General features: G+C 37.7%; 1 protein-coding gene across 2 annotated transcripts in view; it reads right to left on the bottom strand.

Annotated features, from left to right (window-relative positions):
- The window catches only part of LOC134345767 (TOG array regulator of axonemal microtubules protein 1), an 82,753-nt gene that overhangs the window by 15,943 nt on the left and 50,745 nt on the right, over window positions 1-16,065 (bottom strand). For both annotated transcript variants that reach the window (XM_063046955.1, XM_063046964.1), the window contains exons 8-17: window positions 14,216-14,389; window positions 13,877-13,966; window positions 13,103-13,281; window positions 10,731-10,902; window positions 10,157-10,294; window positions 7,874-8,030; window positions 7,084-7,189; window positions 2,921-3,156; window positions 2,465-2,623; window positions 77-203 (exon numbers count right to left, since the gene is read on the bottom strand). In XM_063046955.1, coding sequence (XP_062903025.1) covers window positions 77-203; window positions 2,465-2,623; window positions 2,921-3,156; window positions 7,084-7,189; window positions 7,874-8,030; window positions 10,157-10,294; window positions 10,731-10,902; window positions 13,103-13,281; window positions 13,877-13,966; window positions 14,216-14,389 — 1,538 coding nt within the window. The remainder of the gene's footprint in view (window positions 1-76; window positions 204-2,464; window positions 2,624-2,920; window positions 3,157-7,083; window positions 7,190-7,873; window positions 8,031-10,156; window positions 10,295-10,730; window positions 10,903-13,102; window positions 13,282-13,876; window positions 13,967-14,215; window positions 14,390-16,065) is intronic.

The raw sequence follows: 16,065 nt of genomic DNA, 5'->3' as shown, positions 1-16,065 counted from the left end.
TAAGCAAATTATTTCAAAAGCTCCTTATTAATGACTGAATTCAGAACTTGGCACTTCAAAATAAATTTTCTTGTACCTTTTGTCGGAGATTATTGACAGTCTCTCGAATATAAGGAAGGTCCCTGGGCGATAAATGCTTTTCAAGTACTCTGTCAAAATCATGATGAGGTATCATAACAGACAGCATCTTTCGTCCATAGTACCTGCATATGCATCACAATATTAAATTTCAGTATTTTTATTGCAAAAGTTAAGAATATACAATGGATAGTAGGTTACCTTCAGAATTCAAGTGCGTTAGATAGTTTGACAAAGCTGTCATATAGGGTATCAAGTAATAATCTGAAAGTTCCTTTTTATGCTCAAGTATTTAGATTATCGGACAAGTAGTCATATTTCCTAATTTTGTTAGATCATTGGAAGCAATTTATCAAATAAAACATCTATTTGAACATGCCAAAAAAGGATCAAAATTAAATTTCAATCCATGTAAAAACATTCACACTCAGTAATAGCTAATTTAGTTTTCTTTTTAAAAAATTTTCCATGCAAAAATAACTGTATTCAGTGAGTGTTATTATCCCTATAGAAGCCATGTTTCAGCCTTAAACTAGACTATAAATCAGATGTGCACTTAATTCTGATTTCATCTTACAAATCATGTATAAAAATACACAAATCAAAGGTGGTGACAAATTGGCATACAGGATGGAGACTGAAAATCTGGTTGAATGGTGCCACAATAACCTCTAACTCAACATCAGCAAAACCAAAGAGCTGTTTATTGACTATATGAAGAAAAAAAGCAGAGGTCCATGAGGCAGTCCTCATTGGAGCAACAGCAGTGGAGGGGGGTCAGCAGCTTCAAATACCTTGGCGCTAACATATCAGAAGATTTGTTTTGGGACCAGCACATAAGGGTCATCACAAAGAAACTTCCAGGTTTTTTTTTAAAAAGAAGTTTGCGTAGATTTGGCATGTCATCTAAAACTTTGACAAACTCCTATAGGTGCACAGTAGGAGTGTCCGAACTGGTTCCATCCTGGCCTGATACGGAAACACCAATATCCAAATACAGAAAAGGCTACAGAAAGTGGTGAATTTAGCACAGTTCATCACAGGCAAAGCCCTCCACACCACCGAGTACATTTACATGGAGCACTCCCACAAGAAAACAGCATCCATCATCAAAGACTCACACCATACAGATCTTGCCCTTTTCTCACCATTATTATCAACAGAAACCTTAGGTCCCACACCACCAGGCTCAGAAACAGTTATTAGCCTACAACCATCAGGCTCCTGAACTGACATGAATAACTTTATTCACCACTACTCTGAACTGATTCTATAACCTACAGACTCACTTTCAAGGACTCTTTACAACTCATGCTCTCAGTGTCATTTTTATTAGCACAGTTTGTCTTCTTTTGCACATTGGTTGTTTTTGTCAGTCTTTGCTTATACAATTATAATTTTTTCATTATATTCTACTAGATTTCTTTCCTGTAAATGCCTGCAAGAAAATGAATCTCAATGTAGTATATGGTAGCATATATGTACTTTGATAATACATTTACTTTGAACTTTGAAAGGGACATTGAGAACTGAAGAACATGCAAAGGTTTATATGGACATACCAGAATTGAAGATGCAATAATCATGAATGGTTCAGCAAGTATGAATTATTTTCTATCAAAAAGTAACCAAGATAACTGACTGATACCAAAAGTAAGAAGGAATTCATTAGCACAAACACGAGGAAATCTGCAGATACTGGAATTTCAAGCAACACACATAAAAGTTGCTGGTGAACGCAGCAGGCCAGGCAGCATCTCTAGGAAGAGGTACAGTCGACGTTTCAGGCCAAGACCCTTCATCAGGACTAACTGAAAGAAGAGCTAGTAAGAGATTTGAAAGTGGGAAGGGGAGGGGGAGATCCGAAATGATAGAAGACAGGAGGGGTCTCTCTCTCCTCCTTTCAAATCTCTTACTAACTCTTCTTTCAGTTAGTCCTGACGAAGGGTCTCAGCCCAAAACGTCGACTGTACCTCTTCCTAGAGATGCTGCCTGGCCTGCTGCGTTCACCAGCAACTTTTATGTGTGTTGCAAGGAATTAATTAGGTCAATTTCTATTTGTGAATGTTTAGAAGAAAATTAGATGGCAACAAAAGATCAAATATGGAATTCTTTGGAACCCGTTGCCAAATGGAATGACTGAAGCATTGAGAGGAACATTTAATGTGTTCATGAAGGAAAAGCAATCAGAGATATTCTTGCAGGTTTGAAGGAAATAATTAGCATTGAAAGATGAATGCTTACTCTATATATAAAGCACTGACCAAGTGGGCCATTTGGTTCTCATCTATATTCTGGATTTCATGTTACAAAGAGTGCTTCTTATTTACAATCAGCGACACACACTGATAGTTCTATTAAATCATCTTAAAATATATTTTCTTGCCTAGTTTCTGGTGATCCATCCTGCGTAAATTTTGCCACTGCCAGTATAACTCGATCAGTTATATCTTTAATTCCAGATAAAATCCGACCTGCTCCCATTCGTTCCACTACATTGGCAAGATGCTGTGCTGTACATTTTCTGACTGCAGTATTAAGATGGCTGAAAAGAAGTGAAAACGTGTTAAGGAAAAACTGCAGAAGCAAAGGAAGGTTTTAATAGGTTTTCAAGGTGAAGTAAATACAAGCAAGCATTTTGCTTCACAGAAGCTTCACAATTGTATTATTTCTGTGTCTTGCTGGATTTAAATCGATTTCAAAACTGAAAAATAAATTACATTTTGATTGTTCTTTAAGGAAGGATAATACCAAATATTCAATCAGAAAACTAATGTGAGAGAAAACTGCTTGCACAATATTCTCCTGTAAATTACTGATACTGGAATAAATATATGCTTACTTTAGTCCACCATTTATTAAGGATGAAACTGCTCGTGCTGGGGTAGCATTGAGGGCCATTGCATTCAATGTTTTGTCAACATCCTCCCTTATGAAGGCATTTGATTCACCTGCTTTATGTAGAAGGACTTTAACAGTAATATCCAGCTCTTGATCCATATTCTTTTTTAAAGCTGTGAACATTTCTCCCAAGCAGAGCACTGCTATTCGTGAAACACTAGAACGTAGATTTTTCACCTAGCAATAGGAAAAGAAATGTGAATTCTAAAAATAGCAGAGTTTTAAAAACTTTAATTCCTAAATTAAGTACCCATATATTATTATTTGTCTGCTTGGAATTCATTCATCCATTTATCCTCAGTTGGCTGAATTGGGCTGGTTATAGCTAGAAGTTTATTAAAGACTACTATGTTCAGCTACTGCCAAGCAAATAAATCCTGGATCGTGGAGACTTATTGCAAGGCTGGGAGGTGTTGAGGCGAGAGATGCCTGAGCAGCTGACGCCGTTACGACAAGACCATCAAACCTGACTTACCACTGAAGCTTCCTTGGATCCCTCCAAGGTGCAGACAGTCAGCTTCAGCCTTCTATGCCCAGCCTGGAGAAGGGTAGGCAGGCAAAGATCACAGGATGTCAGTACAATTTGGCCACGTATGTTCTAGAGCTGTACAGTTAATTAAAATTTTTTGGGCTCTCTAAGCCATGACTGCTCAAAATGGAGAGGGAACATTCGGGATGATATTGACAACCTCAACACCATGCTGAAGGTGCAGAGATCCTGAGCAAGAAGCAGCAGACTACCTCACAGGCATCACCTGCTTCATCTGTGGAAGAAGCTGCAGTTCTCCCATTGGTACTAAGGTGGCAAATGAAGCTAGAATGCAAGTAAATCATCCTCAGTTCTGAGGAAATGCCTAAAAATAATTACTTTTCCAGAATCCAAATTCAGCATGGTACTACAAACAGCATATTAACTGTTCTTACTGATGAGAAGTTAGAAATGAAAGGATATCAAACAGAAGGGGACTTTAAAAGATAATTCTTTCAAAGATGCAACTATTTTGTTTTATGTCCACTGAAACATCGCCTCAGATTTTAGACAATAGACAGTAGGTGCAGGAGTAGCCCATGCGGCCCTTTGAGCCAGCACTGCCATTCACTGTGATCATAGCTGACCATCCACAATCAGTATCCAGTTCCTGCCTTATCCCCATAACCTTTGATTCCGCTATCTTTAAGAGCTCTATCCATCTCTTTCTTGATCCCACCATCCCAGGAATTAACCTCGTGAATCTACGCTGCACTCCCTCAATAGCAAGAATGTCCTTCCTCAAATTTGGAGACCAAAACTGCACACGGTACTCCAGGTGTTCTCACCAGGGCCCTGTACAGCTGCAGAAGGACCTCTTTGCTCTTATACCCAATTCCCCTTGATATGAAGGCCAGCATGCCATTAGCTTTCTTCATAGCCTGCTGTACTTGCATGCTTGCTTTCAGTGACTGATGTACAAGAATACCTAGATCTCGTTCTACTTCCCCTTTTCCTAACTTGACTCCATTTAGATAATAATCTGCCTTCCCGTTCTTACCACCAAAGTGGATAACCTCACATTTATCCACATTAAACTGCATCTGCCCACTCACCCAGCCTATCCAAGTCACCCTGCATTCTCATAACATCCTCCTCACGTTTCACACTGCCTCCCAGCTTTGTGTCATTGGAAGATTTGCTAATGTTACTTTTAATTCCCTCATCTAAATTATTAATATACATCGTAAACAGCTGCAGTCCCAGCACTGAACCCTGCGGCACCCCATTGGTCACCGCCTGCCATTCCGAAAGAAACCCATTAATCGCTACTCTTTGTTTTCTGTCAGCCAGCCAATTTTCAATCCATGTCAGTACTCTGCCCCCAATACCATGTGCTCTAATTTTGCCCACTAATCTCCTTTGTGGGACCTTATCAAAGGCTTTCTGAAAGTCCAGGTACACTACATTCACTGGCTCTCCCTTGTCCATTTTCACAGTTACGTCCTCAAAAAAAATCCAGACGATTAGTCAAGCACGATTTCCCCTTCGTAAATCCATTCTGACTCGGACTGATCCTGTTACTGCTATCCAGATGTGTCATAATTTCATCTTTTATAAGTGACTCCAGCATCTTTCCCACCACCGACGTCAGCTAACCGGTCTATAATTCCCCGTTTTCTCTCTTCCTCCCTTCTTGAAGAGAGGGACAACATTAGCCACCCTCCAATCCACAGGAACTGATCCTGAATCTATAGAACATTGGAAAATGATTACCAATGCGTCCATGATTTCTAAAGATACCTCCTTAAGTACCCTGGGATGCAGACCATCAGGTCCCGGGGACTTATCAGCCTCAGACCCAACAGTCTATCCAACACCATTTCCTGCCCAATATAAATTTCCTTCAGTTCATCCATTACCTTAGGTCCTTTGGCCACTATTATATCTGGGAGACTGTTCGTCTTCCCTAGTGAAGACAGATCCAAAGTACCTGTTCAACTCGTCTGCCATTTCTTTGTTCCCCATAATAAATTAATCCGTTTCTGTCTTCAAGGGCCCAATTTTGGCCTTAACTATTTTTTTTTCTTTTCACATACCTAAAGAAGCTTTTACTATCCTCCTTTATATTCTTGGCTAGTTTACCTTCGTTCCTCAATTTTCCCTCCGCATATTGCCTTTTTAGTTACCTTCTGTTGCTCTTTAAAAGTTTCCCAATCCTCCGGCTTCCCACTCGTCTTTGCTATGTTATACTTCTTCTCTTTTATTTTTATACTGTCCATTACTTTCCTTGTCAGCCATGGCCTCCCCTTAGGATCTCTCTTCCTCTTTGGAACGAACTGATCCTGCACCTTCCACATTATTCCCAGAAATACTTGCCATTGCTGTTCCACTGTCATCCCTGCTAGGGTATTGTTCCATTGAACTTTGGCCAGCTCCTCCCTCATAGCCCCATAGTTCCCTTTGTTCAACTGTAATACTGACACTTCCGAGTTTCCCTTCTCCCTCTCAAATTGTAAATTAAAACTTATTATATTATGGTCACTACCTCCTAATGGCTCCTTTACCTCGAGGTCACTGATCAAATCCGGTTCATTGCACAACACTAAATCTAGAATTGCGTTCTCTCTGGTAGGCTCCAGTACAAGCTGTTCTAAGAATCCATCTCCGAGGGACTCCACAAATTCCCTTTCTTGGGGTCCAGTACCAACCTGACTCCTCCAGTCTACCTGCATGTTGAAATCCCCCATAACAACTGTAGCATTACCTTTGTGACATGCCAATTTTAACTCTTGATTCAACTTACACCTTAGAATGCATATATAGCCATAGAGCAAAACAGCAGATAAAGGCCCTTTAGCGAGTCCGTGCCAACTATAATGCCACCCAACTAGTCCCAATTTCCTGCATTCAGCCCATGTCCTTCTACACCCGACCCTTCCATCTACCTATCCAAGTGCTTCTTAAAAATACTACCATACCTACCCCAACCAGTTCTTCTATCAGTTTATTCCATATACTCACCACCTCTACATGAAAAAGTTGCCCCTCAGGTCACATTTAAATCTTTCCCCTCATCTTAAATCCATGCCCTTACGTTTGGATTTCCTTACCCTGCGGAAGATTGTTACCACTTACTTCATCTATACCTCTCATAATTTTAAACATTTTTGTAGGGTTGCCCCATTCTCCAACATACCAGCAAATAAAGAACTAGCCCGGCTAACCTCTCCCTATAACGCAAGACCTCTAGTCTTGGCAACAACTTCATAAATCCTGTCTGCACTCTTTCCAGTTTAGACTACATCTTTCCTATAACAGGGTGACCAAAACTGTACATAGTACTCCAAGTGAGGCACCACCAATAACTTTTACAACTGCAATGATGTCCCAACTCCTATACGCAATGCCCTGACTGAAGGGCAGCATGCTAAATAACTTTTTCTTCCTCCTGTTACCCATGAAATTGCTTTCAACAAACTACACTTGTGCTTCAAACCTTCCAATACATTTTCAACTCATTTTCAGACTGCAGCCCCAATTTTAACACCAATTTATAAGTTATGTTTTAATATCATATAGAAAAGCAACAGTATGGTCAATAAATCCTCAGCTACAAAGCTTAAAATAACCACCTCTTGAACAACAGCAAAGACGGCCTCATGCAATCTTGCTGTTAAAACATCTATGTGGTGTGCGGACAAACATCGAATACAATTGATGCCTTCAATTTTTTTCTCCCTGTGAAGATGTACAGAAAGTGAATTAGACATCCACACTCGATTCAGGTTACCTTTATACAAATCAACATTTATACATATTTAGTGATATGATAAAAACTGGAACAGGACTATCTCTGAAGGGAAGAAGAGTCTTGTTAAGGAGTAGAAAGGGTGGAGGAAAGCCCACATTTTTCTTTAAAGTTCATATTTATGTTAAAATGCATATTTATCAGAACAATGATTAGATTCCATGCCAGTTCTCAGGCTGCTTGACACAATTTGTTATTTCTCAGTGGAACCACTGAGATACACATAATTGTTTATAACTTACAGCAGTCAAGAAAGGAGAGTGAAAGTGTTATAAAATCTCCATGAAAAAAAAAACACATTTTCATTAAAGTGCTTTAGCATTCCAGGAGCTGTACCAATCCAGAATTTGAAATGTCAAAAAAGGAAACCAAATGCATATCTTCTTAAAAAAAAGTGAATAGGATCAATTTTAAACTAGACTTTATATCGTGCAGAATTAAGGGAAGCAAATTTACTCTGCTGACATAGCTAAGATTGATCTCAGAGAGGCAAAATTAGGTTTCATAGACCAGCTTTATCACAGAACATGAAAATGTGATTGTTCTGATATAGATTATTCAACTGTAATACAGAACAAAAACAACTGATATTAAAGAAAATATTCAATCCATACCAATCCTCATCAGATACGAGTTTCAAAGCTTCTGATAATGCAAGATCCGGTTTGGAGAAAGGTCTTGCTTCACATGGATCTATAAGCTCTGATCCAGGCAAGACTGAAGGTGTTTGATCTCTATGTAATAGTCTGCAACCTGGAGAGTTCTCTACACCTATGAAGGATAAAAAAATTTGGAGTACTTTATGAAATTATATTTTGATTTGATTTGCATTACACACAAGTTTATATTGAATTTTAAATACCACTTCAACAATCCATTAAAATCACTTGTGAAGCAATTTTTAATTCACTCAAAAGCAGAAAATGCTGGAAATACTTAGCAGGTCAAGTAATATATGAAAGGAAAAAAAAGTTAATATTTCAGGTTGAGAGGGAAAAACAAGTCAGTTTTAAGTTGTGGAGACAGTGAGAGAGGATAATTAGGAGTGTGATGCCAGGATTGTCAATGGGGTGAAGATCAATCAAATATGTTCACCTACAGCTTCCCTCCACAACAATCCTGGACCACTTCCAAAGAGATAATCCCTTTGTCCTACCCACTCACAGTGCTTTCCCCATCTTTCCACATAACTAAATCCATCATTCCTGATGTCTTTTTACAAATCGCTCGAGTATCTTTGACAAGGCTGTCATATCATTCCTTAAACATGGTGCCCAGAAAGCAGCCAAGCAACACACAAAATATTGGGGAATTCAGCAGATCAGGCAGAATCTATGACAGGAAATATGCAGCTGACATTTTAAGCAGGGTCTCATCACGACCCCTCCATAGATGCTGCCTGACTTGGAGTTCCTCCAGCATTTTATGTTTGTTGTTCAAGATTTCCAACATCTGCAGAATTTCTTGTGCCTATGTTCTACATACTGATGTCTTGGTCATTAATGTCAAGTTAATTGAAAGAACCAAAGTTCTAACACCAATAGAATACTAGCATGTCTTTTCTTCCTGTACTAAAAGCAACAATTCACCACCACTTCTGCTTTCTGTGCCATTGCTAACAAATTGGGATTTCACTTTATTAGCAATATTTTGCCAAATTTCTTTTAACCTATAAACAACTGTACTATGAAAGAAAAACTCTACAGATGGAGTCTGAGAACAAAGAAACAGAAATTGTTGGAGACAGTCTGGTCAGGCAGCACGTATAGAAATGGAAACCTGATAAATGTTGCAGGCTGGTGAGTTTTTACTAGAATAGAGAAAAAGTTAGAAATCTGTTATGTTTTAAATTGCTGAGAAGGTTAAGGGAGATATTCACTGGCATCATTACCATTGAGCACACACTATCAAAATCGTAATATTACCACTGACTAGAAGTTCAGCTGGACCAGTTACATATATACTGTAGCAACAAAAGCAGGTCAGAGACTGGATACCCTGCAACGAGTGACTTACCTACTAACCACTCAAATACTTTCCACTTTCTGCAAGTCAAAAATATAAAATAACCTTCATTTGTGCAAAGCTCCAACAATATTCAAGAGCTCTTGATAAAACAGCCTACACCACTCACAAACCTAAACATTAATTCTTTCAACCACCAGCACACAATGACTGCGGAGTGTACCATCTACAAAATGTATGGCAGGTACTAGTCTAGGCTGCTTTATTACCTCCCAAATCTGTGACCTCTGCAACTAAGGAGAACATGTCCCTCTCCAAAATGCACACCATATTGATTAATAAAGACAGCTCTAGTTCTTCATAACTGTCTGCATCTTAGAAGTCTCTCTCCAAAAGTAGTGGTACACCTTCACCATCATAGATATTGATTAAACTGTATGATATACAGATATATGCAAGAACACCAGGACTGCTGGGTTTTAAAAAATGCAGTTCTCAAGAGTAAACAGTAAAGGAGAATAAATACTGATGCTGCTGGTGAGACCAAATTGCCAGAAATAACTAGCTGAAAAACTTCTCTCTCCAGAAATGAATGTACCTCTAGTTCCATGATTTTGTTGGTCTTAATTGCATTTCAGTGCTAATACATTGAAGTTTGGGCAGGAGCTTAGAAATGGAGAAATTACCATGAAGACACAAGAAATAGACATTGAAATACACCACAGTGATCCATTATGGAAAGGAAATCAATCATCTGAACAACATATGTATTTTCATGTCACAGTTTTAGTACAAGTATGAAAGCTGTAATTGTTTTGGTGTTATTCACTTATTTAATACAACTATATAAATTACACTGGATTGGCAATCTTGCATTTAATCAGACACCACATTTCTAACGTTAAATGCAACCTTTACATTGAACTCCTTACCAAAATTTGGTGAGCTAGAAGTTCGACTTTTCCTCGCACTAGCACTACGTTTGAATTGTGAAGGATTGGGAGTGGTCACTTCCACAGATGAAGAATCAGTTTTCAATGCAAAGAAAGCTTCACCATTAACATCCAACTCTAAATCATAAAGACAAATGTTATCTGGTTAAAATTTGCATTAGAAATCCTTTGAATTAAAAATCTTACCAAAACTCTTCCAAATACAAATTGTTTTCAAAAATATATATGTCAGATAAATATGTAAATGTCCATTTTACAAATCATTTTTCATCCCCCAATAATGGCTACATTCACCATTAGTATGTCACTTGCCAATTACTTTCCCAAAGCTACTGAAATTTCAGAGCAACAAAATGTCTCATAAACTTTCCACTTTCTTTCTATTGGTCACAATACACAACTAAAATCTCAATAAACTAGCCAGCATACAGTACAGAATTCTCTGAAATTTTAGACAATTTAAAGAATGAATAAATATTAAAAATTTATAAGGAATGGAGTCAAATGCTGTAGTGACAAAAACAACAGTAGTTGATTGGCATTGGAATCTTACTTTCAGGTGCAGCATCATCTGGACTTGCAATTCTTAATCTTTCATGCAATCTTTCTTCCTTTTTTACAGGATCTTTATAACTATGGTTTATTAATTCATCCGTATGACACTGTTGACCTCCCGTTTGTTTCCTTTGCTTCATTTTATTCCGAGCTGATTTTGACATAGTAATCTTTCAAAGGAAGTTTAAAATAACGGTAAAATATTAACCTGCATATCCAAACGTTATCTTAAGTACTTTAGAGCATGAAAATCAGCACAGAAATAGAAATATAACAGGGACCCAAAGAGCAAAGTTGAATAAGTTTAGTGTGATTTCTTTCAGTAACATCTGTTGCTCAGCAATGGAAACATTTCTAGGATACTAAGTGGTGGAGGAACATATAAGCAGGAATCTAAATAGTGTAAACAACAGGAATTCTGCAGATGCTGGAAATTCAAGCAACACACATAAAAGTTGTTGGTGAACGCAGCAGGCCAGGCAGCATCTCTAGGAAGAGGTGCAGTTGACGTTTCAGACTGAGACCCTTCGTCAGGACTCGGCCTGAAACGTCGACTGCACCTCTTCCTAGAGATGCTGCCTGGCCTGCTGCGTTCACCAGCAACTTTTATGTGTTATCTAAATAGTGTATCTAAGTCACTTACGCCCTTTAAAAAGAGTAGAGTGCTGTACACTTTCAGTTCTATATTATGAATGCACATTTTCTGAATATTAAAACTTGAAGTATTTTATTTAAGTTCAGAGACTCCCTGTTTTACAAATGATTTGACTTCCACAAATTCTTGCAGGTGTTTTCAATTTTTTAAAAATATGTAATATAAGTGGGAGCTCTATGTCCACTTTACAATCCAATTCCATGCTTTATCATAAACTTAAAAGTAGATACATTCCTCATTATTATGTGTCTTCGTATTACTCTGCCATGTTGCTAATGAGCATAAATAATCTATATGCACTATTCTGAAGAAATACGAGGGACTGTTTATTATCCCCTCCTCAACTCCAGTAATATTTCATGGTATCAGTACTGACTGGATACGGTTTTATATTCTATTAGTTAAATTATGTGTAGTGTTATGGTGAATATTTAATGAAATAAAACTACAGCAAACATATGTAGAGTGATACAATATGGCATGTTTCTGATTTATGGAGACATTGGATTCGTAGTATCAGAACCCATATATAACCCGGACAGTATCTGCATCCATTTTTGACTAAAATCAAACTAATTGGACTGAAACACAAGATACCTGATAACAAAGTAATATTTATTTTACTTTTAAGAAGTGACTGCTTTCAGCTCTTTCAGGTCCTATCAAATTTAACTAATTGTGATTTGTTGCAGCAGGTAACTTTATATCCACAAACATTTGTCAGACTTGTCATTGAACATTTAGGCACTTAGTTTTTTTATGTGGCAAGTCACCAAAAGCAAGAGCATGAATAGAGCTGGGACCCAGGAAAACTATGCAAGTAACATTTTCTTTATAACCAAGGAGACTGAAAGGTGCAAAACAAATAGTAAAATAAAATCAAAGAGAAACCTAAACTGAAGTCTAGCTGGAATATAAGGAGGCTTGGAGAAAGACAATTAAAAATAGCAAACAAAGGTCAAAATGGTAAAAAAAAATGTTTCCCTTTGTCAAGAAATATCGTCTCAAAATAATTGGAGTGGAGTGGTCTTTGAAATGAGAAGAATTTTATTCACTGAGGGTGGTGAGTATTTGGAATTCTCTTCCTCAGAGGGAGATAGAATAGTCACTGTTTATTTTTAAACACAGATGAATAGGTTTCCAGATATTAAGGGAGTCTAGAGATATAGGGAATGGGTACGAAAGCTGCATTCAAGGTAGAAGATCATAACTGATTTTTCTGAACAACAGTTAAACACAAGAAGCCAAATAATCTACTTCTGTTCCCACTTCCTTCATTCTGATTGAAGAAATTAAGGTTTTACACAACAATTGGGCATCTGGATTTTAAATAACAAAAAATTAACTGGTATTCTTTGAATCATTAGATAAAGGTTAATTGGGGTTGTGTGGGCACTGGGGCAGCATGGCTTGAAGGACCAGAAAGGCCTACTCCACACTGTATAGCTAAATAAAAATAAATTAATAAATTTATTTTAAATAGCAAGATTTACAAAGCCTTGATCTAGAAAAAGTCATGCCAGATTAATGAGGCAACATTTGAAGTTAGCTAGTTCAGCATTAAATTCAAACTGAGAAATATACATAAAACTTTGAGTTTACCATTTCAACAGAATCAAATGCATTGTGAATAAACAGATCAGGATTATTCCTCATAACATTTTACTTTGCTTGCATTCCAGATCACTTCCCATCTATCAATTTATGGAAATTACCTCCCTCTCACTCTCTACAATATCAAAGCAGGTTTGACTATTCTGAGGTACAGCCCTTCCATAGATTCCTGAAGGAAGATCCAGTGTTGTCCTTCGGTCACACTTATCATCACCACTATTCGATGGGGTGACAGCTTGGTTGTGTGCTATGGTAACTGACTGGGGACTTCCAAAGACACCTAAAAACATTAAAAGGAATTACAAATAAATAACTTATTCTGAAATTGCAATACATGTCATTAAAACGAATGAATTACACTTCTACAAACAGCAACACAAAAATAATCTTCTATCAGCTGAATTAATGAACGGCTGCAGAATTTTCACAGTACTAAAAGATTAGAAATATTGACAATCCAAACTGTCTTGCTTATCCATGACAATTCCATGCTATACAGGATTTTCAATGAATGAAAGCGAAAGATTTTTCACTGTGATGAAATAGGAACCCCAGGAGGAAAACAACACCTTGTCAGTGTAGCAATTAATGCAACGCTCTTACGGCTTAGGACATTCAGAGTTCAATTCCAGCTCCATTTTGTAAGGAGTCTCTGTATGTCCTCCCCGTGGAATGCGTGTTTTCCCCGGGTGCTCTCATTTTCTCCCACAGTCCAAAGATGTACCAGGTAGGTTAATGGGTCATTTCAAATTTCCCATAATTAGGTTAGGGTTAATGAGGGTTGTGGGGTTGCTGGGGCAGTATGGCTCAAAGAGCTGAAAGGGCCTACTTGGTGATGCACCACTAAATAAATAAATAAAGCTCAATAAACTTACCTTTTCCTACTATAACCACAGAATTCTCATAGTGTTCATTTCCAGAATTGATCTCGTGATTGCCCACTTGTTGCATGCTGATGGTAGATCCTGTCAACCCACACACACAGTCGGTTAAAAGGACACAATTTGAATGGATAAACAATGTGGCTACTACTTCCATAATCCAAAATGTGACTTTTGTGCTCTAATAACACAAATAATATTGTCATTATGGACTTCAATAGATTAACACGAATATCTTTGTTGCATCAATACTTGGAGATACTTAAAGTATATGAACAGTTATACAGCTATGGATTTGTGTGAAAAGTATTTTGAATAAACAATAATACTTACCTTTTGCAGGTTTATTACTAGTACTTTTTTGAGGCTCTCTGGAATGTAATTTAGAGCCAACATGAAATATTTCATTTTGTTTCTCCTCTTCAAAATATGGCATTCCATTTCCATAAGTCATGCGTTGTCCAACAATACTCACATCAGAGGTGTTTCTATCGTGGAAAGTCATTCCTGTATTTTGTTTTTGAAAGAAAAAGTACTCATAGGTGTGGATATCTTTGAACTCCACTTTCATTCCATGTTATTTTTAAAAAAAAACTTTTCCCCTTTCTTACAAACGCATCTAGTCGTATCTATCGGAATTCAAAATATCCCACAGGATAATGTGATCCATTCTTCAAAGAATTCAGATTGGAAACCAATCACAAGGATGCATTATATATAAGAATCAAGAGAAGACAATTTAATAACAAGAGAGTTGTCACGTACCAATAGCACAGTCCAAGAACTTAATTCTTAAAAAACCTGTCATACTTGGATTTTATTAGGTGGTGAAGAGGTCCAGCAATAAATAACCCAATCCTCACTGGTATGAATGGCCATTACAGTCATTATTCATGGAAGACTCATCTTTCCAATGGCAATACTTTCATCAGAAGAATTAGAGAGCTCATCTCAGCTGGATGTTTGCTCTGGAGCCTACTGCCTGGAAGGACTGTAGGGACCTTTATTGCATTTATAACACCACTTAAGATCCACAGACCAAAAACTGGCAAGTAGGATTTGGAGGGTGCAAACTGATCAATTTGGCAGACAAAGGAAAAGTGTGGATTGCATGCCATGCTTGTGTGTCCAGTTTTATAATGCATAAGCTACAATAGAGCGTGACAAAAAGTACAAAGTAAACTTATTATCGAAGTGCACACTGTGTATGCTACCATATATAACCCTGAGATTTGTTTCCTTGTGGGCATATACAGTAAATCCAAGAAACAAATACAATCAAAGGCCACACCCAACAACAACCCATTTGCAAAGGACAACAGACTACGCAAGTACAAAGACAGAGAAAATATAGTCATAAAGAAATGAGCAATATCAAGAACACAAGATGAAGAGTTACTGAAAGCGAATCTATAGTGTGTGGGAACAGCTCAGTAATGGGGCAAGTGAAGTTGAGTGAAGTTACCCCTCTGGTTCAAGAGCCTGATGGTTGAGGAGTAATAACTGCTCCTGAACCTGGTGTGTGAGGCCTGAATTCCTATATGACCACTTTGATGGCAGCAGCAAGAAGAGAGCGTGGCCTGGATGGTGGGGGTTGCTGATATGAGGATGTTGCTTTCCTGCGACAGCGGTCCTTGTAGATGTGCTCAAAGGTGAGGAGAGCTTTACCCGTAATGGACTGGGCCTATCCATTACCTTTTGTAGGATTTTCCTTTCAAGTGCATTGTTGTTTCCATACCAGGTCATAATGTAACCAATCAATATACTCTGCACTACACATCTATAGAAGTTTGTCATAGTTTTAGATGCTGAATTTTTGCAAACTTCTAAGGAAATAGGGGCACTGCTGTGCTTTCTTCACACTGCAAAATGAATGCCCAATCTGGACCTTACAAGTGAGTTAGACTAAGTACAGGGTTCAAGTTTCTAAAGAACCCATAAAAGTGAACAAATGAGCCAAATACACAAAATCATTAAATGTTAGTTTTCTGAATCACTTGCAGTCATTCTTGAAATGAATGAAGTGGTAGAGTAACAACATCATTATACCTTTTATTAAAAAAAATAAATTATACAGTGATATGCAAAAGTTTGGGCACCCCTGGTCAAAATTTCTGTTACTGCGAATAGCTAAGCGAGTAAAAGATGAACTGATTTCCAAAAGGCATGAAGCTAAAGATGAC

The sequence above is a fragment of the Mobula hypostoma genome, chromosome 1, assembly GCF_963921235.1.
Source record: "Mobula hypostoma chromosome 1, sMobHyp1.1, whole genome shotgun sequence".
Classification (NCBI taxonomy): domain Eukaryota; kingdom Metazoa; phylum Chordata; class Chondrichthyes; order Myliobatiformes; family Myliobatidae; genus Mobula; species Mobula hypostoma.
The sequence above is the reverse complement of the archived record's forward strand: the minus strand, read 5'-3'. Positions and strand labels throughout refer to the sequence as shown.